General features: G+C 39.8%; 1 protein-coding gene across 3 annotated transcripts in view; it reads left to right on the top strand.

The window, feature by feature from the left end:
- Positions 1 to 5024: 5024 nt before the first annotated feature.
- LOC311489075 (sickle tail protein homolog) overlaps positions 5025 to 26426 on the top strand; it is a 42126-nt gene continuing 20724 nt past the window's right edge. For 2 of the 3 annotated variants that reach the window (XM_084545973.1, XM_084545972.1), the window contains exons 1-10: positions 10198 to 10419; positions 11048 to 11246; positions 12476 to 12569; positions 19002 to 19278; positions 19822 to 20098; positions 23105 to 23422; positions 24327 to 24431; positions 24680 to 24717; positions 24807 to 24976; positions 25485 to 25660. In XM_084545973.1, coding sequence (XP_084402099.1) covers positions 10203 to 10419; positions 11048 to 11246; positions 12476 to 12569; positions 19002 to 19278; positions 19822 to 20098; positions 23105 to 23422; positions 24327 to 24431; positions 24680 to 24717; positions 24807 to 24976; positions 25485 to 25660 — 1871 coding nt within the window. In that variant the 5' untranslated portion in view covers positions 10198 to 10202. Of the gene's footprint in view, positions 5381 to 10197; positions 10420 to 11047; positions 11247 to 12475; positions 12570 to 19001; positions 19279 to 19821; positions 20099 to 23104; positions 23423 to 24326; positions 24432 to 24679; positions 24718 to 24806; positions 24977 to 25484; positions 25661 to 26426 lie in introns of those variants that run through there. The other variant, XM_084545974.1, reaches the window with a different exon arrangement.

The raw sequence follows: 26426 nt of genomic DNA, 5'->3' as shown, positions 1-26426 counted from the left end.
TGCACTGAGGAGATTGGGAAACTCACCAATATACATACTGTAAAAGAGAAACAGTCGTGGAGCAAGAGGACACTATGCATCCCGATTCTTCTACTTTACTTACTTTTGATTATCAGCACTTGGCATCCAGAGTGTGTTTGAATTCATAGCCACTGTAGCGTGGAGAAAAGCTTACTTGTTCAGCGCTTCTGCTGCTCCAATGTGTCACATGTGCTGTGAATTCAGGGTGTATTTTCCACTGTATTTAGCTAATGCACTTTTGCCCATAAAGTCGGAATAAAATATTTTTGACCTCTTCTCATGAAATGATTGTGACAGTGTGATTTATATAAAGAGGAATAAAAAGAAGAATGTGTCTCCAAACAAAATTATTTCAACAGTGTAGTATGTGTGCATGTTAGAACCGGATGATTTGAGATGATGTAAAATGCCACACATCTCTTTTTAGAGCGTAGGTCACAGCAGCTATGGCAGAAAGCAGGATCAGTGGCATTTTAACTGATGGTTCTAATTAGATTTAAGCTGTAACATGCCATCAGACCGTTCAGACAGGAAGTTAAGCAGAGTGTCTGCGTAGTAGATTAATAGTGAAGGCATCAAGACTACGATGGAACACAAATGGAATTGTGCAGTAAACAAAAGAGTGTTAAACAAACCAGAGCATGTTTCATATTTTAGATTCTTCAAAGTAGCCAACTTTTGCTTCCTTGACAGTGTTGTAGATTCTCTCAGTCAGCTTCATGAGGTAGTCACTGAGAATGGTTTCCATTTAACAGGTATATCAGCAGTGAATTAGTGTAATTTCTTGCCTTCTTGATGTGTTTTGCAGAGGTAGAGTTGGTACATAGTTCTCTACAGTGAATAGCCCTATTCACCTGCTGTTCTAATCCAAATTATGACGAAAACCTCTCAACTAAGTAAAGAGAAAATACAGTCCATTGTTATTTTACATCATGAAGTGGAAAATTAGTTCAGGATCCCTTCAGGAGCTACCTAGAATTTGCTGGAGGGATGTCTCGCCTGGCCTGGAAACATCTTCGGATCCTTTTAGAGGAACTGGAATACATTGCTGAAGTTAGGAATATCTAGCATTCCTTTGACAAGCCTGTTATAATTGCAACGTTGGATGAGCGAACAAAAACGGAATTGACGAAAAGTTGGATGGATGGATTACATTGATTATATGGATTACATATTGTACATCCATGTACAATAAGATTCACTAGATAGAAAAAAAATGTTGCCACAGTCTGTACAGGGGCAAGGTATTTTGTTTAGTTGCACTATAGTATAGGGGACAAAACTCCTGCCATAACGTAATTGTGATGGCTTTGTTGTTGAGGTCTGAGATGATGGGAAGGCGTCGGGAGGCCAATAATATTGGAGGCACTGAAGGTGGGGGGCAACAGAAAGTGCTTTGAGTTGGACTTATTCCATATGTTCTTCTTTTCTTTTGTAAATGTTCTGCACATAAAACATTTGAGTGTGTCTTTCCTATTTAGTCACTGTCGGGCAGCTGTGGCTCAGATGATGTGGTGGTTTGATCCCTGAACCCTTGCGCATCAGTATTGCGGATTGCATGTTGTCAGTGTTGTCATTTATTGCTGGCAGGCCCAGTATTAATTAACATGCTTAATTCAAGTTAACAAATTAATTGACCACTACATTTTCAATGATATTTTCTGTTGTTAATTAGTTATTTTAAACATAATTCAAGTTGTATGTTAATGGACAGGAAAAGTCAGTACTACAGTAATTATAAGAAGAATTCACCCAAATATGTTTAATAATAACTGCAGAGTATAAATAATGTGAATACAAATACTAGTTATATTATATACACATTTGTTTATACTGTAGTAATGTTTACTTGTTAACTATGTCCTGATAAAGCTTTTGCTGTATGAACTGCAACAGAGCAGAATTTTTCTCTTCTCTTTACCTCACCCCTACTACCTTACAACAAACAAAACCCACTCCACTTAAAGAGACTGTGTCTACCAACCACTGTGTGTTGAACGTACATCAGGACTCTGATTATGGTGAATTATGACCCTAGTGTCTGCTACATTACCACCAATTGCCCTGACCATGGCAAGCTGAAAAGTGTGCTATGGTAATGTTTGAAAGGCAGCCTGCTCCCTCTTAGCTTAGCTTTGATTAGCTATATGTCTGTGAAGGTTCTCAGTCATCCAGGTCATGGTACATCCAAAAAAGGTTTGTTCTTCTTTTCTGAACCTTTTTTGGACTTTGATTAGCTGAGACACTAAGATCAAGTCATTCCCATCAGTGATGGCAAAGACGAGCTTTTCTTTCATTAGCAATGCATGGACATTTCTTATAACAACAACCAACGCTACCTACGGAGCCACAGCTGGCAGCAACTATATAAAGCTGCTGCCATTGTAAAGCATGTATAAGAGAGCTGCCTCACACCAATCCCTGACGCCATTCACAGTTACTGATCAATTTTAGACTTTATTTGAAGATTTCACCATCCTGGCTTTAAAGACTCCTGTGTTAACTTTGGAGGACTTTGGATTTCCAAGCAGTTGTTAGTATTAACATACGGATGTAACCAGATGATTCCAGCAATCTACACCTACAACATCTCATGGTACATCTCAGACACGTAGCCTACATTTTCTATCCCAGTCTGTATGGGAACTCATGCCGTTCGAAGCTGAATTGATATTGTTTGGTATTTTAGTTTTAGTCATCCTATTATTCTCATGTTCTGCAAAGATGTGCATTTCTCATCCACTGCTGCAGCACTAATCTGTGCATCGACATGGACACCACTCAGCAACTGATCCATATGAAGAGATCAGCATAAGCACACACATCACATGCAACAGACTCATATGTCCATTACTAAGGGCGCTCTCTAAATATTTGTGCTTTAGAATAGAGTCACCACTATGATATTATTTCACTCATGATGGACAGAAAAAAATGATCACACTGACTGCGTGCATATACTTACAAACCCACACCTGCATTCAGCTGAATGTAGGTAAAATCAAGGAGCTGGTGGTGGATTTCCACAGGTCACAGCACACACACTGGTGAACATCCAGGGAATGGACAAAGAGACAGTGGACTCTTACAAGTCCTGGGAGTTCATTGAATACTTAATTGGACTGGACAGACCACGCTAGCACTGTATAAGACAGGCCAGAGCAGACTCTACCTGTTAGGTCCTTCAGAGGTCCTGTGTGAAGGAGCATTACTGCAGGTCCTTCCCTCCCGCTGCTGTGGGGCTGTACAACCAACCAACATTTTTATCTCTGGTGTGCACTGCCCTTTCTCCCCACAGTGAGATAAATAAAGGATTATCTTATCTTACCTGATCTTATCTTATCAAGTTAATTATTTTTAGTATTAACTCGCAAGTAATGTGTGAACTGAAGAATAATGTCATATTCCCACAGTATATGAATATATCAAAGGGAGTGAAATAATGTGGAAGTGGCTGGAAAAGAAACAAAAAGAATGTCATGTGTAGACAATATATAATAAAATGATTGGATGAACTTTCCCTGTGTCAAGACAATATATGTATATACTCAAAGTAAATGTGAAATCAACAAAAAAATTTCTTGTTGTTTGCACCTTTGTATCCCACCACATTTTTTACATGTGCATATCAAGCAATGCAAATAATAGGCTCACCACAGCAATCTAGAATTTACATTAAACCAACCCCCAACAAATGTACTAGGTTCTAATTCACATCTGGGCTCATCTATGTTCACAGAACTAGACTCCAGTTAGTAAGCATTTGGAATTCACGTCAGCTACAAATGAATAACTAAATATGATTTCTTCAAGAAGAGAAAGGAAAGCTTGACACAGGCTAAGAGTTCATCCGGTCATCTTAGTTTTTTCTGTCCTCTCCTTTCCTTTCTGTTCTTGTCCTGTCCTGTATCTTCATCTCATTTGTCCCCTTTTCCTTGACTCACATCCCATTTCCTCCCTTCTTCACTCTTTCCCTCTTTCATCCATCCCGCTCAGATCCAGGAAACTTGCCTTCCAGAGTCTCTTCCTCTTCTTTTAGTGCAGTAGACAGCAGCACAGAGCATATGTTGCCCAAGAAATATCACACCAACAGCACCCTGCTCTGTAACCCTAATATCTCCTCTTATGGCCCAGCTCCATGCTCTCCCAGCACCTTACCTCGAAGCCACGCCCCTGCTGCTGGTGCCAGCTACGGAGACAGTCAGCTGGACAGCTTCACGATGCAGCACTCTGATGTGGAAAGGAAGAAAGAGGTGTTCCTGGACCATCTGCGGCAGAAGTATCCTCACCATGCTGCCATTATCATGGGACGCCATGCTGCCATTATCAAGGAACAGGTAGGATTTATCACTAATCAGTGCAGCCTTGGGTCTGCTGTGAACAGTCATGAATATGAGCCTTGTGTCTTACATGAAAAGAAAGTGAAAAAAGCACAGACCTGTCACAGCCTTCTTCAATTTTAGATCAGAGGGAAAACTGTCTGACTCCAGTCTCCAGCAGTCTAGACCTATTGCAGCATAACTAAGGGATGGTTCAGTCCAGCCCTAATTATGAACTTGTTAAAAAAAACACAGTCTTAAGCCTGCCCTTAAAAGTAGAGAGAGTGTCTCCCTCCCTATCCCAAACTGGGAGCTGGTTCCTCAGGAGAGGAGCCTGATAGCTGAAAGCTCTACCTCCCATTCTGCTTTTTGAAATTATAGTAACCACAAGTAGGCCTGCACTTTCAGATCGAAGTGATCTGTTGGGATGATATGGTACAGTGAGGTCTTTAAGATATGATGGAGCTAGGCCTTTAAGGGCCTTGTATGTAAGGAGGAGGATTTTAAATATAGCTGGGTGTCACATTAGACACGTTATCAATACAGTAACACTGCAGTTGTCATTCTGGACCAGTCCCTGTACGGACAAACCCCTGAAACACTGAAAACCATCCACTCACTGCAAACAGTAACCTAAATGTATTACAGTAGTACAGTGCATCCGTGGGTGGCCTGTGTGTTTCGGAATGCGCAACAACATACACTCAAGATTTTACATGGTGACGTGTGGGGAGGATCCTAACCTTTTTAAATAAGTGTCTGCGGTGGCCACATGGCTGCCAAGTTGGACTGATCTGCTAGTCAGACTGGTAAAGCCAGCATTATTTGCTGAGGTGGGGTTGTGTTGTAATAGTGTATCAGCAGCAGGCAGAGAACGACTGGGGCTGAGAGGTGCGGTTTGAAAGTGGAACTCATTCTGACACAGAGAAACAAAGAGACAAAGTGACCTAACACGTTGGATTTTGATTTTTACTTTTCAAAGCAGAGTTTGTGAACTAAATCACTTTGACCCGAAACGTCTCGGCAGTTCCTCGCTGAAGGTAAGTCCCTCCCGCGTATTTGGACACAACTTTTTTTGGAGAGAGCGGAGTTTAGAAATGACCCAATCAGTCGTCCTTAATGTTTAACTGAATATACCCACACCTTTAGGAACAGCAAACTCGAGTTCAGTCTCATGTTCAGTGTTTGCATAGCCGGACTAACGACACACCGTCAGTATGCGGGCTGTTGAGAGTGCGCACTGTGCAGCGCACGGCTCCATGTCCTCCTCAGACGTCTGTCGGCTCTGTAGCGTCTGTAGCGACAGTAACAGTCGAATAAAACAAGAAACGAAATGCTTGGCGGTACGGTTGTCTCTCTCGGTTTAACACAGAGCACATGAGGTATTTTAACGAAACATCATTTGTAGACTTGTTTTCGACGCGTTCCACCTGTCTGGGTTTTTTTTTTTTTTTTTTTTTTAACCATTTTTGTCCTGAGCGAGCAGACTGTCAGGTGAACACGATCTACTTAAAATGTTTAAGACACTGTTTCTTGATATTCATGGCGGAGTGGAGAATGTTAAGTTAAACTATAGAAATTATAGATGTTCCCAAAAATGCTCCATATTCCAGATACGTAGACCTGTGTTATGGCAGGTATGCGGTTCTATAATGGATCGTATCAATTACAACCTGCTACAGCACTGTGGTTTGCTGTTAATTTAGGTAGCCTTCAAAGAAGCTATTTGAAGTATGTTGCAATAGATGTGGGTGATTACACCTAAACTAGAATTATATGGCATTGCTTAGTGCTATCTGTGATCGCATCATTTAACTTGTGCATTTACACAGTACACATTTAAGCTCTCATTTCCTTAAGATCAAAGTTGTTATCTGTTTTATAATACTGAATCATCTGCGTGGCCACTTCCCGCATGTCACAGTGGGTGTTCATGTTTACAATTGCTTAAAGGAAGAAGTGGAATTTCTTTGTCCTGATAAAACAAAAAAAAAGAGAGAGAAAAGGCAGGATCAGCGAACGGGTAAACCTTTTAAAACTCAGTAGCAGTAACATTAAGTAGATGTCTTAGCTTGCAGTCACCTCTCTGTAGTTTTACTGTCTCACTGACATAGTTGAGCAGTTCCCCTGTCTGTGTCTTGCTTGCAGCCTCATTTTATAGTGTTCACCCATACTGTGTATATAAACTGCAGCTCAGAAAAGATCATTGTGAAATGCTTTCCAGAAACAGCCTCTGTGAGGAGAACTGGGCGTGTTTTTGATGACATTGCATTGCAAGTGTAGCTTCTTCCCTGTATGCTGCTTAGACTCTTTTGTTGATATTGTGGTTATGTACAAACGCAGGACATATGCAGGAGTATTAACAGCGCGTTAGAGCGAGTCTGGTGCAAACAGTCTCCCAGTAAGGGTGTTAAAGGGATACTCTGGACAATGACAGGAGAATAGATTGGACAGGTTAAATAAATGCTAACACTTGTGGTTCCACAATTCAATCTGTGAAGAGACTCTTGTTCATTCGGACAGAATGCCCAGTAACCTCTCTCTAGAGATACTCAGTGATATCGTGGTGATACATTTCTGAAGCAGAAGATCTTTGGAACCACCAGAGGTCTCTAGAGCCTAGATTTGGTTGTCTGAGCGACTCAGTGACATGTCAAGTAAGGGATGGGTCTAGGGCTGCATCAGTGCATTGATGTAATTAATGATGTTGATGGCCTTGATTATGTAAATTAATTGATTTTGCAAGGGATATGTTGCTACATTCCAATGTTTATGTTGCCAGGCATGCAGAAAAAGCAAAAAAGTCTGAATCAAGTCATGATTTTAAAGTATGTAATAATAAGTAATAAGTAATAAGTAAATAATAAGTAACAAGTATATTATTTAACCAGTGTTTACATCAGCTCAGTCATATACTGTATGACACAGATCTCTTTAATGTCAAGTACATTCAAAGTGAAAAGGAGTAAATACAACCCCTGTACTTTGTAATTTTACTTTATAAGCTCTCTTCTGTATCCAGTCTCTAAAGAAATATCCAAATGTCCTTTTCATTGAAAGTTGTTTCATATTTTAAAGGGGAGTTCGCCCAGAATGTCTTCTCTTGTGCACTGATACCTCTTCAGTAGCACCATTATTGCTTTATATTAAAACCAGTAACAGTTCAGGTCACATAATAACATAAATTAAGCACTTAACTGGAAACCTTTTATCATGAAGAATCACATATAATGCCAAAACATCATACTTTGGTGGTTAGCACTCCAGAGACAAACGCCAGAACAGAAATGTCAACTGGTGAGTGGCACGTTTGTCAGGTAACAAATATTCAAAGATCCTTCTTCTGCTCTATGAGATAATGCAGAAACATCGTACATGCTACTATATTGTAGTATGTTCTTTAGCCCTGCTACAGCATGATTGCAGCCAGTTGTAGTTCAAGCAGTTGTAAGCTTGCAAATATTAACATGATTAATAGTGACCACCTCTTTGCTGTTCACTGTGTTATAGCAAGGGAAAAAAATGTTAATATCCAGTATGGTCACCTTATAATACTGGATTGCAGTCATAACACAGCCCTGTACTGCTTGTCTGTGACTCATGTGTTGTGATTCCAGCTCAGGTCCACATGAACACACTAAAAACAGTCATCTCAGTCATCTGTTCTTTTTTCTTAGACTACAGTGGCGAAGAAATCTGACTTGTCAACTTTGCTTTGGCCTGTAATTAGCAGTCCTCAGAACCTATGTTTGCTTTAGAGTTGAGGGAAAAAAACTGTGTGTCAGGACCATTTAGGAGGGTTTAGGGTTTACATGCTCATCAGAAGTACACGTGTTTCATGTTTTGGATTTCAGTGCAGTCAGCATGTAGTTAGTTGCCTACAATGTGAGAGTTTGACTGGGTGTTTTTAAATCCAAAGTGGTGGTTAGAGTGAAGATCAGTCAGCTGTGACCTTACATGAAATCCATCTCCGCTTTGATGAGACTCCTCACTCACCAGAGGTACATATATCAATGTTGCCATTAATTGTAAGAAGTCATTTTAACCATTAGATACATGGGTGTTGCTTACATATTACATTTAAATTGTTAATCATTATATTAGCACAGGGACATGGGACACGCAGACTTATCTTGGGCAGGTCACCTATTAATGGCCTTGAAAGTACACGTCAACCCATTTTAGCATTGTTTATTTTTATCTTTTCATCCATCTGAAAGAGTCCTTGTTTAACAATGAACACAACGAACATACACAAACGGAGAGAGAACATTGTTTAGTATTACATTAGAAGACGGTGCCTTGCCTTATTTCCATTCTGTATCCTGGTGCCATGTGTTCCCCAGGTAAGCATCCAAGTGAGGTAAAAGAAAATGTGATTCATCAGACCAGGCCACCTTCTTCCATCGCTCAGTGGTCGAGTTCTGATGCTCCCATGCCCTGGTGGACAGGGATCAACATGGGCACCCTGACTGTTCCACGACTATGCAGCCCAATACGTAACATACTGTGATGCACTGTGTATTCTGACACCTGTGGCTCAGTGGGTAGAGCGGTTTGTCCACAAACCAGAGGGTTAGCGGTTAGCAGTAGCTCGTCTGTTGGATGGGCCACATGGGCCAACCTTCGCTCCCCATGTGCATCAATGAGCCTTGGCTGGTTCACCACTGTCCCTCCCTTGGACTACTTTTGATAGATACTGACCGCTGCAGATCAGGACACCCCTCAGGAGCTGGAGTTTTGGAGATACTCTGACTCAGTCGTCTAGCCATTGCAGTTTTGCCCTTTTCAAAATCACTCACATTCTTACGCTTGCCCATTTTTCCTGCTTCTTACACATCAACTTTGAAGACAAAATTTTAATTTACTTCCTATTATATCTCACCCACTAGCAGGTGTCATCATGAAGACATAATCTGTTTTATTCACTTCACCTGTCAGTGGTCATAATGTTATGTCTGATCTGTGAAAAACTCTTATTTCTTTTGAGTTATTCTAGCCTTAGTGCCAAGCCTCAGTTACTGAGAATACTCTGCAGTTTGTTCCTGTAGAAGTGAAGGTGTCTTCCATGGTGTTTGGTGTCTTGCTTTACTTCCTCTCTGTGTTCTCTTTCTGATTATACAGTATGACTGGCTTATTCATGTGTGTCATTGTCTACAAACCTAGTTTTAATCACAAACAGAAAGTATTTTCTGTATAATGAGTATTGTTTGTATTTCCAAAAGAACTAAGCAGTGTATAATCTCTCAACAATACAGATCTTATCTACTGCTGTTGTTTCAGAACTATGAACAGCGCCGTTTGTTATCCTACCTTAGAGTGTATGCACAACACCGCTACATGACTTACAAGTGCAGTACATAAGATCTCTCACACACAAAAGCATATGTGATATTAAATTAATTATAATAATGAGAAACAGAGGAGTCTCTGTAAGGTTACCCTGAGACAGTCTGTTGGTTATTGTAGCTGTTTAGCCACTAAATATAAATAATACTAAATATAAGCAGCAAAGTGATGTTTGTTGCAAATAGAAAACATCCCTGTCACACAAATTTTTAGTGTATCCAAAAACCAGCTGCTCTTCCTTTTGAGTTGATAAATCACTTTCAGCTGAAGGTCACCAAGAGCTAAGTTTGTTTTTAGAGTAGAGTGTGGTCCTTTCCTATAGATGAATGATGAATTTTGAGAAGAAGTTTTGACTCTTAAGTAACAGTAAGTAGACAGCTTCTATCACAGATGCATTATATTTTATTTTGACTAGTGCTTTGTCTTTAGCCAAATGGCAATGGCAATAAACTCAGTCAGTGCCCTACCAATGGTATAATATTCAACGTTAAGCATACACTTTTCCTTTATCTTATGTACTCTCATTCCATTCAGGTAAGGTGTCCTCGACCTTCTGAAACTCCCCCATGTGCAGGTGTGCAGGGCTTGGTGGAACAGCAGGACTCTCTGGCTTCAGAAACCATGTCTGATGGAGAGTCACTGCCCCCATCAGTCCCCTTTACAAGGGGCTGCAAAGCCAGGGCAAGTCTACCTGTGGGACGCTCGAGCGGTCAGGCAAGAGAGAGGCCTGGTAGGTAGACACAAACACACGCACACACACCCACACACACACGCGGATATACTGTAAACATGTTCATGCACAACACTGGCAACACTGCACTTACGTGATCATCACATGTCCTATTGGCTATTGTTATGTTATCTTGTGATCTCACTAATCTTGTGGGAATCCAGTCCATCCTAGTTCACTGGCTCACTGCCACAGCTTATTAAGATGAAACTGAGCCATCATTAATGAAATTACCTTCTCTTACTCCTGCTTCTCAAAATATGGAATGTGATAAAGTTTTTGTTCAGCATACCCATGACTGCAGTCCCACCTGCTCCACTTACATTAAATTATACAGGAAAAAAACACTGTGGTGGAGCATATTGCAGAAAGGTATGAGATGCCTTACAGGGATGAGTTTGAGTTTCAGAGTACAGAGCAGACACTGTCCCTTTCCATATCAATGGTGACTGTGTTATTTAGTGGTTCTTTTTATAACTGACCGCCTAGCCAGCAGTCAGGGATTAGGTGCATATTCTACACATCATACACCAGACATGACGCATTAAGATTGATGCATGTATCAGTACTATCACATTTTACAGTTCTGTTGCACATTACATACTCCCTGATGTGTGTGCTGTGTTAGGTGTGCTGTACCTGCAGTATGGGGAGGAGACAAAGCAGGTCAGAATGCCCACTGAAATCAGCAGTCAGGACACTCTGCGGGCCCTGTTTGTCACTGCCTTCCCTCATCAGCTCACAATGAAGATGCTGCAGTCTCCCAACATGGCCATCTTCATCAAAGACACCAGCCGCAATGTGTACTACGACCTGGAGGACATACGGTGAGGGCCTGTTGATACAGTACTAGATAGTATACGCTTGTAGTATATATTGCATCTAGATGATAATACAGGAGAGGATGGACGTAACATGGACATACGCTTACTGTGCATAAACATACGTATTATGCCTATGCATACAATCTCACTCTCTTCTCTCCTTTATACTGACACATCCTGTGTGGTTTAGATTAAGAAATTACACAAACATTACAGAGAACTATGTGGCTACATCAATAATTGTTGCTGTGCAGTGGTGATGGGACAAACTTCACCTCAGAAAGACTTTAAACGACTTTCAGATCTTTACAAACAATTAATATAGTATGTAATCGGTAGATCGCAATGTGATCAGTGAATTCTCTTTCAATTCTGTGCACATTTGATCGGCTTTTGTAGTGTTCTAAAACTTCAGCAATCTAAAAACAGTGTTCACTTTCCTTATAAAGTGAAAGTTAGGGATGTCACGATCATGTCTTTTTGCCCACCGCTCCGATACCAATCTTTTAATATTCAGTATCGGCCAATGCGAGTACTGATCCAATCTTAAATAAATAAAATATCCTCACCTGGAGATTCATAAAGGCTTTTCTTATCTTCCTTATATTTTCTTAGATAAGGTATGCACCATACAACTGTATTAAGTACAATGCTAATGTAGTGAGTAGAGGGTGGATGGTACCTTAGCTCCAAAAAAACCTTGGCATCTCCAGACAACATTTCTCTTCTTTTAAATACAGCATTCAGTATTTGTTATTGTTGTTTCGGTGCAGCCTTTGCTGGGCTCCATGGATTCTGTTCAGTGATTTTTTCAGTTGGTAGTATTTGAATCATGATCTTCTACTACCACCTCAGCAACCATCCACATTAAACAGTTTTCTAACTGCCTGACTTCATTTTCTATCACAGAGAAGACACTTTTAGTCATGTGATTTTGTTTTTTCTTCTTCGGTTTCTGGCACAAACAGAAAACCCAGCTTGGCTGAAGCCAGATACCAGCATTTCCAATGATCCAATCATTTTAAAAATGTCTGGATCAGCCCCAGTATCAATCAGGACATTCCTAGTGAAAGATATCCTCACAAACAGAGCCATATACAGTTAGGATGTTGTGCAGAGGAAGCACTAAAGAAATCCATTGGCTCATCACTTACTGATTTACCACCCACTAGATTTTTTGGGCTTGAAACATACATTGAACTGTCACTGATTTGCGTTCTGTTTGCTTCTAGAAATATTACAGACCATTCTTGCTTGAAGGCTTATCATAAAGACCCAGCACATGTGTTCCAACGCCATGCCAGACCTGCCAACACAGAGGGAAGGGTGAGTCAGCCAAAATTTTGCTTCACAGTTTTCACTATAGCCTTTAGAAAAGTTAGGAACTGTGTAACAGGATCAGGACGTGTTCATTTAAGAAAGTGCAACATTCAACAGTTTTGTATTATAATTTAATCTGACTGCTTGACAACACTACACAGATGAGTAAAAACATTGTGTACACCCGCAGATGAAGTGAATGGTGTTCGTGATCTTATAATCTCATAGTTTAGAGTGGATTTTGTGGTTGCATGAGATGGCATTTATATCAACGAATATATTATTTGTACTGTGTTGATACTATTGCCAGAAATTCACAATACTGTTGAGGAATTTGTATACATTGACAAGGACTGTCAATGCACCTAATATACACGTAAACACCAACATTTATGTCTATATTAAGTATGAAAGTGTGAACTTTAAAACATTTGACTTTTCAACCTTGAGACTGAAATGCTATTGACACACAAATTAATTCTACAATAACATCCACATCAAGTATTACACAGATGAACAATGCAATATTAGTGTAAGAATGAAAGGCACACTGTCAATAATCCTCTTCAATTGTGGGAGCTTTTATAGAAACAGCTCACAAAATCAAGAACTCTTTGTGTATAGTCAGTAAATTTAATGTAATTCTTAGATTACATAATGAGAAAGTATAGGAAAATTTAAAGACTGAAAGTGTTATGTTTTAGAATATATAGTAAAACCACTGACGTACATATACAGTCAGTTCATCCACACAAATTCATCATCATTTATAAAAGTAGAGACAGATATAATTTATGTTTTGGCCCTTTAAGAGTGTTTTACAGATTTAGAAGTTGTAGAATTTACTGTATATACTATATGTGTATTATGTATTGCATATACAGTACACATATATTATCTCTGTAAAACAGTACATTGTACTGTATGGGGAAAGATTTACAAAAACCAAACGAAATGTTCATCCTACAGCAGAAGGCTATATTGGTGTACACTGATCAGGCATAACATTATGACCTCCTTCCTAAGGCAGAAAATATAACTGTATACTGATATAGCCCGTTGCCGTAGGAAGAATTGCAATAATATGTTTTTTGAACTTAGAGAGCCCATAATAGGGAAAATATACTTTAAAAATGCCCCACCTCATGTACTTTAGTTACTCAAAATACTGTTAACAATAATTGTCAAGCTTAATTTAACCACAAAATTCTCACACGTGGCCATGGTGGCCATGTCCTCAACAAGACTCTTTTCATAGTGTTTTAATTTCTTCATTCACTGAGAGTTTTTCTACTACTTACATGACTTCAAGATACAATAAAAATAATAAGATATGCAGACAGGTTTTAGAAAAAAAGAATGTTGGAATGACCAGCACAAGCCCAACATGTAACAGATTAGGGTTAGTACATAATCTTCAGAGTATACTACTTAAGCCCTCCACTGCACATGGCCTGTCTGTACAAACAGCATATGAGAGGAGACAGGATCAGCAAGGCCACAGTAAACATACTGTGTGTCATAAATGATGTAGTTGCCTCTGGGCCAATCAACAACAAATGTGTCAGCCAGTTTTGACCCACAATTATATCATTTCCCCAACCTCATAAATTGTATGTCATTTCCCTCGACTTCAGGAGACAGAGGACATTCAGCAGTATTCGGTCTTAGATATGAAATAATTGTTGCAGTAAGTGCAAATAAACCCCTATTCAGAGAAGTTTTATTTCTCCTAAAGCTGTGGGCTGATATATATTATATATATTAGCTGCCTTCATCAGTGATTTAGTCCAGAGCTTATATGAGGAATCTTTTACGCCATCCTGGTATTTACCAACATAACAACAGTCTACGTAGAGCGAATTTCCAAATATAAGTTAAATTACCAGAAAATTGTATTGTCCATTTAAATTTACATTGTCTTCTTATTCTACTTCGTACTCTGCCCAGCACTGCAGTCAGTATCCAGAAATTGTCAAGTCTGTACTTGATGACCTAATGGTTAAACTTTTTAAGACTTTCTTGTCATTGAAATGATCTTTTAAACTCACATGTATCATATGTGTAACTAATGGCAAAGGGATTTAAACATTATTTGTCTCCCACTATTGAATATGCACGTATTTTGTCAGAAAAAGGAGAAAGTCTAATTGTTGTAAAACTGTTGACGTAAAGGAAGAAAGGCTATACATCCAAAAGCTGCATATACAACGTCATCATAGCTTTCTCCATTCATAAGATACCCAGAAATAAATGAGATAGATAGATAGATAGATAGATAGATAGATAGATAGATAGATAGATAGATGGATAGACAGATAATTTAAGTTGCTGTAGTGGAAATTTGTGTTAAGAAATTATCAGTCTCAGCACTTTGGTCTTTCTGTGTGTTTAATCCAGCATCTGGAGATGTGCTCACAGCACGGACAAAGCACAAAGCATTGATAGTGGCAAAATGAGCAAAGAGTTCACAAAACAGATTCATCTGCTGAAGCTCACATTCCTCTAACCATTCCGCTAGGCCCCCCTTACAGAGATAACATAACCTGAACTCAAAGCAGTAAAATAACAAGTGTAATATAAATGTCAATGGCAACAACTCAACTTACTTATCAGCTATGTAGGGTTTCAAAACAAGCGACAGCTTCCAGGTCCACACATTAAATCAGGGTTTAAACACAGAAAAGCACGTTCCAAATCATGAGTATATGCTGAGCAGGGTGTTGATGGTGTAAGGTACCGTGTGATACAGAATTTTCCATTACATTGCACACTAGATTTTTGTGCTTTATCATTATATTGAGTACCTTATATATATGCAAAACAGTGAGGTCTGGATAGATTTAGAAACGGTTGTTAGAGACTAATTTATATTTATATTGGATATTTACATTGTACATTGTTCAACACAGTTCAGTTTTATTTATGTGGCATCAAATCATAACATATAATATCTCAGAACTTGAAATAGTAAGGTCAAGAATCCAACAATTCCCGCTGGCAAGCACTTGGTGATACTGGGGAGTAAAACTCCCTTTTAACAGGAAGAACTACCATTTTTGTTGGATGACACCCCAGTGTAGTCAATGATGTGAAAAGCATCAGTTCTGTTATTGGGACTATATGAATAAAATTGAATTGAAACGAATAAAACAATGCAGTGATCACTGTAAATTTCCGTACTATCAAGAAGATATTAGACCTTAAAGGCATGTTTGGGGCCGTTCCTGGAGTGATTAACATGTCTGGTCTGGACTGACTGACACGCTGTCCTCGGTTCATCTATCTTTATATACTTTTATCTTTATGTGGTTGAGACATTCTAATGTCCACATGTGAATAACTAAAATACAGGCAAACACACACATTAGCAAGTTAATGGCACCATATTTACTCTACTATTCATACGGACATAGTTCTATTTACATTCTTATACCAAGGGACTACGATTCAATAAGAAGACAAAATGTCAGTTACTTATAAACACTTAAACTTAAGGATGTAGACGTGTAGAGTAAGGTTAAGGTTAAGGTCTTCTTAGAGTAGCTTAGTGTGGGTGTAAGAGGCTTTCTGGCTGTTACACATTTATGGAGGTTAAAGAGAGTTTGCATGCATAGAAAGAAGATGTGAAAGACAGTCAGAGCTGAGTCACTGCAGGAATGATATTTTGTTGTTGTGAGGAATTTGTGTCGACTCAATTTGTGTTGCAGTGAACATTTGATTGACAGGCTGTTCTCCTTGTGTAACTGGTCTGGACGTTACACTGCAGGCTTTATTGCATGCTGGATTTTCAAACTCCAAGCCGTTTATGTGTTATGACTTGTCAGCCCTGTGTAGGTTTAGAGATCAACCTCTTGAAATAAAGAGATGGACTTGAATAATGTCACCCACTCAATCATACAGGCTGCTGTGCACTTCTCATCTGCACAGCTACAGGTTTACTTAGTTAAGTCAATAGCACACAATTTATGAGAACACTTAACAAAGCTGTGTGCGTTTATGTTGTTTGAAACACCAGAAACTGATCCAAAAACGTGTCGTACACAGTGGGTGTGTGTGGAAAGTTGCTTCTGAATAGTGTCTTTGATAAAACTTCAGGTGCTGAACATGGTGAGCTCATGTTTTTTGCCGGGCAGATAAAGTCTAATGCTCTCCAGACCAAAAACTAGTATTCAGTTGTTTAAATGGAGAAAAGATGTTTGTGCTTGTCATAGTATATAGCACAGATAATGCAAACCATCAGAGATTTTGCATTTGCTAACATAGGAGTTACATCCAGTAATGATGGTCAAATGCTGCAGAGCTTTGCAGAGAAGTGGGGAAATCTGTGTTCCCTGAAAAGATTATTTGACTGAATATTGTGTTCATGTTTATCATCTGCTTTCAAGTCAGCTATTTGATTTGACATTCTCATTCCAGCTTTACATATATTTACTTCCCTGTTTTCCATGGCTCTAAGCTACTGCCGATTATGATGCAGCAAGAAATTGTAAGTGGAGGGCAAGTAAGTGAACTGGACAGACTGTATTATTACCATGCTTATTATCTGGGTTTCCTTAATCTAAAGGGTAGCCCCATGGCAAAGTCCACATTTTAATAATATTTTTGCTGCCATTTGTTATGCTTTACAGACTAAATATATTTACCTTCACAAGTTACCTATTTATCTTGTTGTTCACATTGTTACAGTCCACCAATTTCTGTTAGGGATTTAAATGGTATACAGATGCACACACACAAATTGGATGACATTTAGAATCAGGTCTTCATTTGAACACATGTAAGTAAGATTTCTTAGAAGAACAGAAAGTCTTGTCCTGTCTTGGCTTCTTCAGGGATTTTTTTGCAGACACAGATATAGAATTGATGCAGTAATTTAGGAAGAGACATACCTACTGTGGCTCAGTAGGTAGAGCGGGTTGTCCACGAACCAGAGGGTTAGCGGTTTGATCCCTGGAATGTGCCACATGCCAAAGTGTCCTTGAGCAAGACACTGAATCCCCAGTTGCTCCCAGTGCATGGCACGGGTGTGTGAGCGAATGGGTAGATGTGTCTGTGACTGTAAAGCGCTTTGAGTACCAATAGGTAGAAAAGCGCTATATAAAAGCAAGGCCATTTACCATTTGTGATTTGAATATTATGACAGGGCCAATAGTTTTTTTCAGAACGTGTCACTTCAGATTAAACATTACATCACTCTCACACTGTCAGGTTGTATGGGGACAGTTTACATACTGGCTCTTTATAGCCAGGTCACGATCCTGAAAAAAGGTTTACCAGGCAGGGCCAGCCAGGAGAAGACCCTGGGGTAGACCCAGAACTTGCTGGAGGTATTATATATCCCATTTGGCCTGGGCATGCCTTCAAAACCCCCAGGAAGAGCTGGCATGTGTTGCTGGGGAGAGGTACATCTGGAGTTATTTGCTTAGCCTGTTGCCACCTCGGTCCAATCTTGGACAAGCGGATGGAAAATGAGATAGGAAAATGAGTCTAACAGTATGTGTGTAACTGTATGTGTGTATCAAGTTCATTCATTCATTCATTCATTTTCTGTAACCGCTTGTCCTCTGGAGGGGGGGGGGGGGGTCTTCGGGCATGAGGCGGGGTACACCCTGGACAGGTCTCCAGTCCATCACAGGGCTAACACAGAGAGACAGACAACCATTCACACTCACATGCACACCTACGGCAAATGTAGAATCACCAATGAACCTAATGAGCATGTCTTTGGACAGTGGGAGGTAGCCAGAGTACCTGGAGAGAACCCACACAGGTACACAACTGTGCCGCCCGGTTATCAAGTTGTATCAACAAAAAAACAACCTGGATTCAATGAAAGTATTTAAATCAAAAAATAAACTCTTCCCCACATTAAAAGATTAGTTTGATATGAATTTAAATGTTTATATCAGAATTCTCAAGAAGCAAAGTTGATAAGGGGCTAAGTGCAGTATTTTTGGGTTGGATCCCTCTCATATGTGTGGTAATGTGGCTTTGCTTCGCAAGAGAAAAAAAGTGCATGTTAAGTTGATCAATGGTGGTAACCAAAACATGTTCTTTGTGTTGCGCTTGAGTATAGTCAAAACCATATGTTGGTGTGGAGGACTGACATGCTCATTCATTGCAAAAGACTTCACACACACACAATCACACACACACACGTGCATGTCTATGCAGGGTTTCCCTGTAAGGTTTTTACGCAGTAGTTTTACTTTTGTTATTTTATTTAATACCTGTATTGGTGTATCTGGCAGGTGTTCAAATCAACTATTCAAAGGTAGTTAATCCTTGGGGAAGGTGAACAATGAAGGCATGGAATGAGCGTTTGTCACCTGTTATCATTATGAAACATTAATCAATGGGTTGGTGAGTTTAACTCTTAGCAGTTGTATTGGGTGGTATTAATCATGTTGTTCTTTTTTTTTTTTCTTTTGGCAGATCTCCAAAGAGGTGTTGTATGGAAATCACAGTCCAGTCCACACTTTACCGTCATCTAGTCGCAGCACCCTGCACAGCCTGCAGGGCTCTATGTCCCCACCCATGGTCCGCTCCATGCCCTCCTCCCCTTCCAGGTTGGCATACAGTAGAGCGGGTGGCGGGGTTGTCGACCCGGGCAGTGCCATATTACCTCGCGAACACCTGTCGGGCTCAGGGCGATCCAGCTCTCTGTGCTCCACCAGCAGTGCCATACTGGAGAGGAGAGACGTAAAGCCTGGTGAGATGCCTGCACACAGCTGATTCTCTGAGTCAATATTCAAAATTTTCTCTTTTCCTTTTCTGTGACTAAAGGAAAGCCATCCCTAGTTTTGAGTATAAAAGTGCTTGAAGCACATGGTCATATGCAGTTACCTTCATAAGGATGTCATTACTTACATATTGTCATCACCAAGGTAGCCTCTATCCTTGTTTAACTTATTGTATGGTTTGGCTTGTATTAGTGTTACCTGAACTGATTAATTAACCTAATGTATTAAGAAAAGCTGACTTCTATGACCATTGCTAGCTCAGAATAAACCCTGTTCCAGACTGTGACGGACAGTCTGACAGGTCCATGTGTCTCTAACGTGATAGAGCATATATCCTCTCAAGCCAAAGTTGTGTTTTATTCTCATGTGGTGAAATATCTACAGAAACCTCTGTAATTAATAACGTCTTGCATTTTCCTTGCACACCATACCTGTGACCCAAAGAATGCTTTTATTCTTTATCTACCTTAATTTAGTTATGAATCTGATGCGATTGTGTGTGTGTGTGTCAGATGATGATGCTGGCAGCAACAAGAGCATGGCCCTGGTAGTGCGTGGTGATGGAGGCCCACATTACCAAGACTCCTACAGCTCCTCTCTGCAGGAGGGAGGGGGAGGTCGCCTTAGCATCTCCTCCTCACAGTGCAGTGCTCCTCCGTCTCTCACTGCAGACATAGTGGATGCAGGGGTCCTAGGGATCCCAGGGGGACTGCAACAATACCGCGCTTCCATCAAACCCCTGATGGGCTACGGAGAGAGCATGGAGCACCAGACTCGCTCCCTACACAGGTACTCTAACTGATTTACACAGTTCAGACACATATATACACTCTTCGTTTGGAAACAGTGATACTTGCCAAAATGGAATCAATTTCAGCTGAAAATGAACTTCTCAAAGACATGTGACGCTCTCTAAGCCTACCAGTAGCAACAGGACATGAGCATCTGGACTGATGATTAGTACAAAATCAGTTATCCTTTTTTCCACTTCTAAGACAAAGTTCAAAATCACAATCAGTCTTTATTTCTGTGAATAACTTAAGATCACTCAACACAGGCAAAAACACTTTTAAGAAAATAAACACAAAATCACTCTCTGCGAGGAAAAACACTAAAAAAACTAGTCTAAGGTAAGAGTAACAAAGCATTAAAGGAAACAATGACCTAGCAAGACAAGGCTTTAGATAACGCTGGTTCTACTGACATGAGACAGGACCAACTGGGAAGGAGTAAAGGAGACACAGGCAGTATATACATTGTGGGTTAACTAGGCACAGGTGAAAACAATCAGGACGGGAAAGACAATCACATAGGCGGGAAGACACAGGAAGGGCAAGCCAACTATGACACAAAAGGAAACAGTTAGCAAAATAAAAGCAGTGATAACAGAAGAAATAAAACACAAGGCAAAAACATGAGGAGCTTTACTTCTTCAGCATGACACATAGCAATAGAAGTTTATGCTGTGTTTCTTAATAACATTGCCTAAGGGATATATAATTTGAAGAGTATTGGTCCTAGCAAAGAACCCTGAGGAACTCCATAACCTACTTTTGTATAAATAGAAGAATCATTGTTGACATGGACAAACTGGAATCTGTCTGACAGATAGGATTCAAACAGTTCCTTTGCAGTTCCTTTGATCACACCTTCAAGTCTCTGTAGTAAAATATTGTGATCAATAGTGTGAAGTGCAGCACTGAGACCTAGCAGAACAAGCATAGAGACAAGTCCACTGTCTGAAGTCATGATGAGATTGTTGGTCACTTTAACCAGAGCTGTTTCTATACTGTGATGAACTCTAAAACCTGACTGAAACTCTTCCGACAAACCACTCCTGTTTAAATGGTCACACAACTGATTAGCAACAACTTTTTCTTGAATTTTAGAAACAAAAGGAAGATTGGAAATTGGTCTACAGTTGGCTAAAACATCTGTGTCTAGAGTGGGTTTTTTAAGTAAAGGTTTAATTACAGCAATCTTAAAAGACTGAGGCACATATCCTGCTAATGAAGATAGATTTATCTGGTTCAATATTGAGGTGTTAATTAATGGAAAAACTTCCTCGAGCAATTTTGTTGGGATGGATTCTAGAAGACAAGTTGGTTTAGATGCTATAATTGTTGAAGTGAGCTCAGAAAGCTCTATTCCAGATACTGATTAGGTCTTACAGAAGTTTCTAATGCCACTGTACTTACATATTTGGCAGCTGTCAGCAGGAAAAATGCCTTGAATTTTTTCTCTAATGCCTACAATTTTATTTGTGAAGAAGGTCATGAAGTCATTACTACTGAGGGCTAAAGGAATAGATGGCTCAACAGAGCTGTGACTCTTTGTCAGCCTGGCTACAGTGCTGAAAAGAAATCTGGGGTTGTTCTTGTTTTCTTCTATTAATGATGAATAACATGCTGTTCTAACACTACTGAGAGCTTTTTTATAAGTTGTTAAACTATCGTTCCAGGCAATGTGAGCTTATTCAGAATTAGTGGAATGCCAGATTCTTTCCAGCTTTCGGACTGCCTGCTTTGAACTGTGCAACTGTGAATTATACCGGGGAGCTAGCCTAAGCAATGCTGCAGTGCTATCAACAAAATAATCTATTTGTGTATTGTGGTTGCTGTCGTCCACAGCATTGGCACACGGTACTGAGGTAAATAATGAAGGAATTAACTCCTTATATCTAGTCATTATATATCTTATATCTGTCTTTCCAATTTCTGTGTAATCCATTATTGTAAAACCTTCAGTTTCTATGCCCTATATGTTGGTACAAGATCTAAGGTGTGATTAAAACAGTGAGTTGATCGGTTTACATTCTGAGAAAAGCCAATTGAATCTAATAATGATGCAAATGAATAGCTAAGGCTGTCACTGACAACATCAACATAAAAGTTACCTACTATAATGACTTTATCTGTTCAAAGCATTAAATCACATAAAAACTCAGAGAATTCAGCTAAAAACTCAGAGTAAGGAGCAGGTGGGCGATACACCACAACAAAAAGAATCGGTCTTTGTGTTTTCCAGTCTGGATGAGCAAGATTATGAGTAAGACCTTCAAATGAATTAAAGCTCTTCTTAGGTCTAGCATTAATAGATAAATCAGAGTGGAAGATTGCTGCCACTCCTCCTCCTCTACCTGTGCTTCGAGGAATATGATAATTGCTGTGACTGGGTGGTGTAGAGTCATTTAAACGAACATATTCATCATCCTGCAGTCACGTTTCAGTCAAACTAAAGAGATCAATCTGATGATCAGTTATCAAATCATTCACTAAAAGAGATTTAGACGAGAGAGATCTGACATTTTAAAGACCACATTTAATTTTCCTATTCTTCTGTTCTACTAATGAATTTGTATTGATTTGTATGAGGTTCCTTGAGTAACTCCACTTTTGTTGTTTTTTTGATTTAAAGAATCTGGCAGCAGACAGAACATCTATGGAGTTTAGAGAGTTTTGGGTGTGAGACAGTCCTAGAGAAGCAGCAGAGAAGTGTGCTGTACTTTTAAGATACCAGCAACATGTGTCAGTCTTGGTAAATACACTGTGGTAACACCTGATGGGAACTGGTGGTAGGCTTAGTAAATATTGCTTGTAATGATGACAACTGACCAGAGAGGAGGGACAGCTCAGTGATATCAATGTGAAGTTGGAGTTGTGACTGATTGGAACAAAGGCATGTTGACACATGGTTTCCAACTGCTGACTCACCACAGTGTGGCCTTGTCGACAGTGTTTATGTAATACACTGTTTAAATCCATTAATCATTTCATCCGTTTTTCAACCACCCAGGCAGAAGAGCAGAAAGTATGACGACAGCCAGCTCCCTCCATTGGGAACCAAAACCCCACCACCTTCCCCTCATAGAGCCAGTGACATTAGGATGATTGATGGGCAGATCATTGGAGGCGTGGGCCTGGTGTCTCTGGAGAGGATTTCACCAATTCGCCGGTCCCTGCGGCGGGATAGTAATGGGACCACGGTGGAGATTGTGAACAGAAGCCGAGGAAGTGGCTCGTCATCCTCTACCTCATCTGTTTTTATGGACAGCCCTCTGGGACAACCTGAGAGAGTGTTTCAGGGCCACGCCACCTCCAGCAATGCCCAGAGGTGAGCTACAAAAGCCCCCAAAGCGACCATTTGGATTGGATGTATTTTTTTCTTGCAGCTAATGTTCGACATACAATGTCACATGGCCATCTTATGCTATTCATAATTTCAAAATTGAAACTTGAAAGTCTCACACATTAGTTACCAATTTGCACGACTACTAGCTACGACGTTTTTGTTTATTTTGTGTAAACCAATTTAGCACCTTGCTAGGATACAGTAAGAATCATCTGAACATATTATATCTCATACAGTATCTCTGATGAAATGCACTCATTGTAGTATGAAACACATCATATATAACCACATTCTTCACCAATGTGTGTCAAAATTACACAAAGGGAATTTGCAATTGTATGGACACATTCATTGATCCGGTTTGCCATTATTTGATCAGATTCAGAAAAAAAACATTTAACATACATGCAAGTATGGAAGTTTGTTACTCTCAAAACTAGTATGAGAACTGACCAGTCTATTAATATGAACGGCAACTATGGAACACTTGATCTAGGAAATGACAATGACAATGGCAATGGCAGAGACCCTTAAAACACATTCATAGCTCTTCAGTCGGTCTGAGAGATGGTCTTTTCCAATTCAAGGTAGTAGTACATCATTTGCACTGGACTAAACAGACTCTCTGCTAAATTCTCCCACAACCACAGATCAGGCATAACATTATGACCACCTTAATATTGACAATATTGTGCAGGTCTCCCTTGTGCCTCCAAAAAAAGTTGTGACAATAAAATGTTGTTGCCATTGCCTGATTGCTGTATACACCTTTCAAGTGATTGATGCAGGCTTGCACCAGCTTATATGTTCTGAAAATGTGAGATAATATCAGCATAACATAATATGAAATAGTGTCATATCATTTGTTTGTTTTCCCTTTTTTCAGCGAAAGAATGAAAGCCATGGAGGAGCAAATAGCTAGTTTAGCAGGGCTTGTGCACCATGCTTTGTCTATGGGATCAGATGTTCCAGGGGTCAAGAATACCATTAGGTCTGTAACATCTGCCTTCATTCCAACAGCTGTTCATACAGCTGCTCATACTAATTTTTCAAATTTTTTTGGTTGAATTTTTCTAAATATAGTGAGCTATATTTAGAAAAATTCAACCAAAAAATAATGATAGAAAATATAATTGTAACTTTATTTCATACCATAAAATCAGTTACATATAGCATATGAACCCCAATTAGAAAAAGCATATTTAGGTTTATTGGTTATGTATTTGTGTACCTTTTCAGTGAGAGTACTGGACGCAAACTCCCCAGCAACAGAACTGGTGAGAGTTTTTTATACTTATTATATACTATGAATAGGCTATGCTTTACACATGCTGATAACCTTAAACTGCCTTTCTGTGACCTTCAGGAGTGTCATCTGAGGTTTCCAACCCAGCCACTGTGATTGGCAGCTTCAGCCCCGCCCCTCTGACTCCTCAGGCCTCTCCTTCTGGCAGCAGGTTGCAGCAACAACTAGAGTCTGCAAAGACAAATCTGTGTGATCTGCGAATGCAACTCGACCAACTCAGACATTTACAGGTACGGACTCACAGTACAGTACTTATAACAGTCAATACAATGTAAATAATAATAATAATGATCATAACAATAATAAGCGCTGTAATGTCCGCAAAATGACCCCACCATAAAAGAAAGTTGATTAGTGGTCACTGTGGAAGGACTGTATACATTTTCTTTTTGTTAATTACTTGACTATAACGGTGTGCTGCAGTCAAGGAACTAATTGCAGGTATGTAGATAGATGTCAACAAGTGTACCCCTGCTGTGCCCACAATGTGGTGGTTGAGAACCCCCACTCATTATGTGTCACATTGTTGTATATCATGTATAGAACACAGCTTTTAACTGCCATGTATGTCACATTAGGCTAACCTTCTATTCTCCATAGACTGTGCTATTATTGTAAACCTTAGAAGGCACTAGAGAAGAGCAGACAACCACAGTTTGAGTCTAGCTGGTGAACATAGTGGAGCATTTAACAGCCAAAGGCCCAACATTTGAATAAAAGTGGTTCCAAACATCCTAGCTGTCAAACCAGGAGAGCGTTAACTCCATGCTGCGGATGGCAGGCCAGGAGCTGATGGTGCTAATGTGCGACCGGATGGCTCAGTCTGAGGAGGCAGTATACAGACGGAGAGCTGAGATGGAAGAGGAGAGAATCTGCTTCCTGGCTGCTGAGGATAGCATACTCACACAGCTCAGGTAAGTTTCAGTCTGCTGCAGGATAAACAGTGCATTTTAATGACTAAGTAGCACAGTAAAAAGAAGGTAGTTTTACGATTTAAACTGCTGTCTCAGGACCTGGAGAACTTTTGCTGCTGTGGTCTAGTGTGACCAGCATTTTATGGTGGCTAATGGTGTATCTGAATCTCTTAATAAGTGTAGATTTTGTGTGTCTTGCATTTTGCATTTCATTTTGTGTCCACAATTTTGTTGTAATTATTAGCTACATGATCGTATAGGTCAATGCTAATGACACAAATAGTCTGTGTTTTTGCTTATGCAAGATTCACTTGTGTTAAGGTAGCAGTTCCTCCCCTTATTTCTTTTTTCAACTTGTTTCTGGTGACATGATGTGGGTCACAGAGTACAACACAGGCCAGAAACGGTGGATGTTGAAAATGCCCAATCAAAGGACACCATCAGCCACTGTTGGCCCCTCCCAATCTAAAAGTCAGCTCGATGATTGGGCAAGTGTTTAGCAGCTTAGACTCTATCCCCAAACACACTGTTTCAGTTTCCCTTTTCCTCACTTTACTGTCATACATGTTTAGTATATTACCACCAGATTTATGCTTTAACATTGATTAATGAATCTAAGATGTCAGCTGTCTTCTTACACTTAAAGTTGAAGCACAGATTTTACTCCTCATTAGTGGCCATGATTTTTGAAGCAGTGATTTAGCCTTTTCCACAGTGGCTCACTTGCTCTGACATCATGCCCCTAGTGCTGTCACTGCAGCTGAAG

This window comes from Chelon labrosus (genome assembly GCF_963514085.1).
Source record: "Chelon labrosus genome assembly, chromosome: 6".
NCBI classification, from domain to species: Eukaryota; Metazoa; Chordata; class Actinopteri; order Mugiliformes; family Mugilidae; genus Chelon; species Chelon labrosus.
Note: the sequence above shows the minus strand (reverse complement) of the source record. Positions and strands in the feature narration are given on the sequence as shown.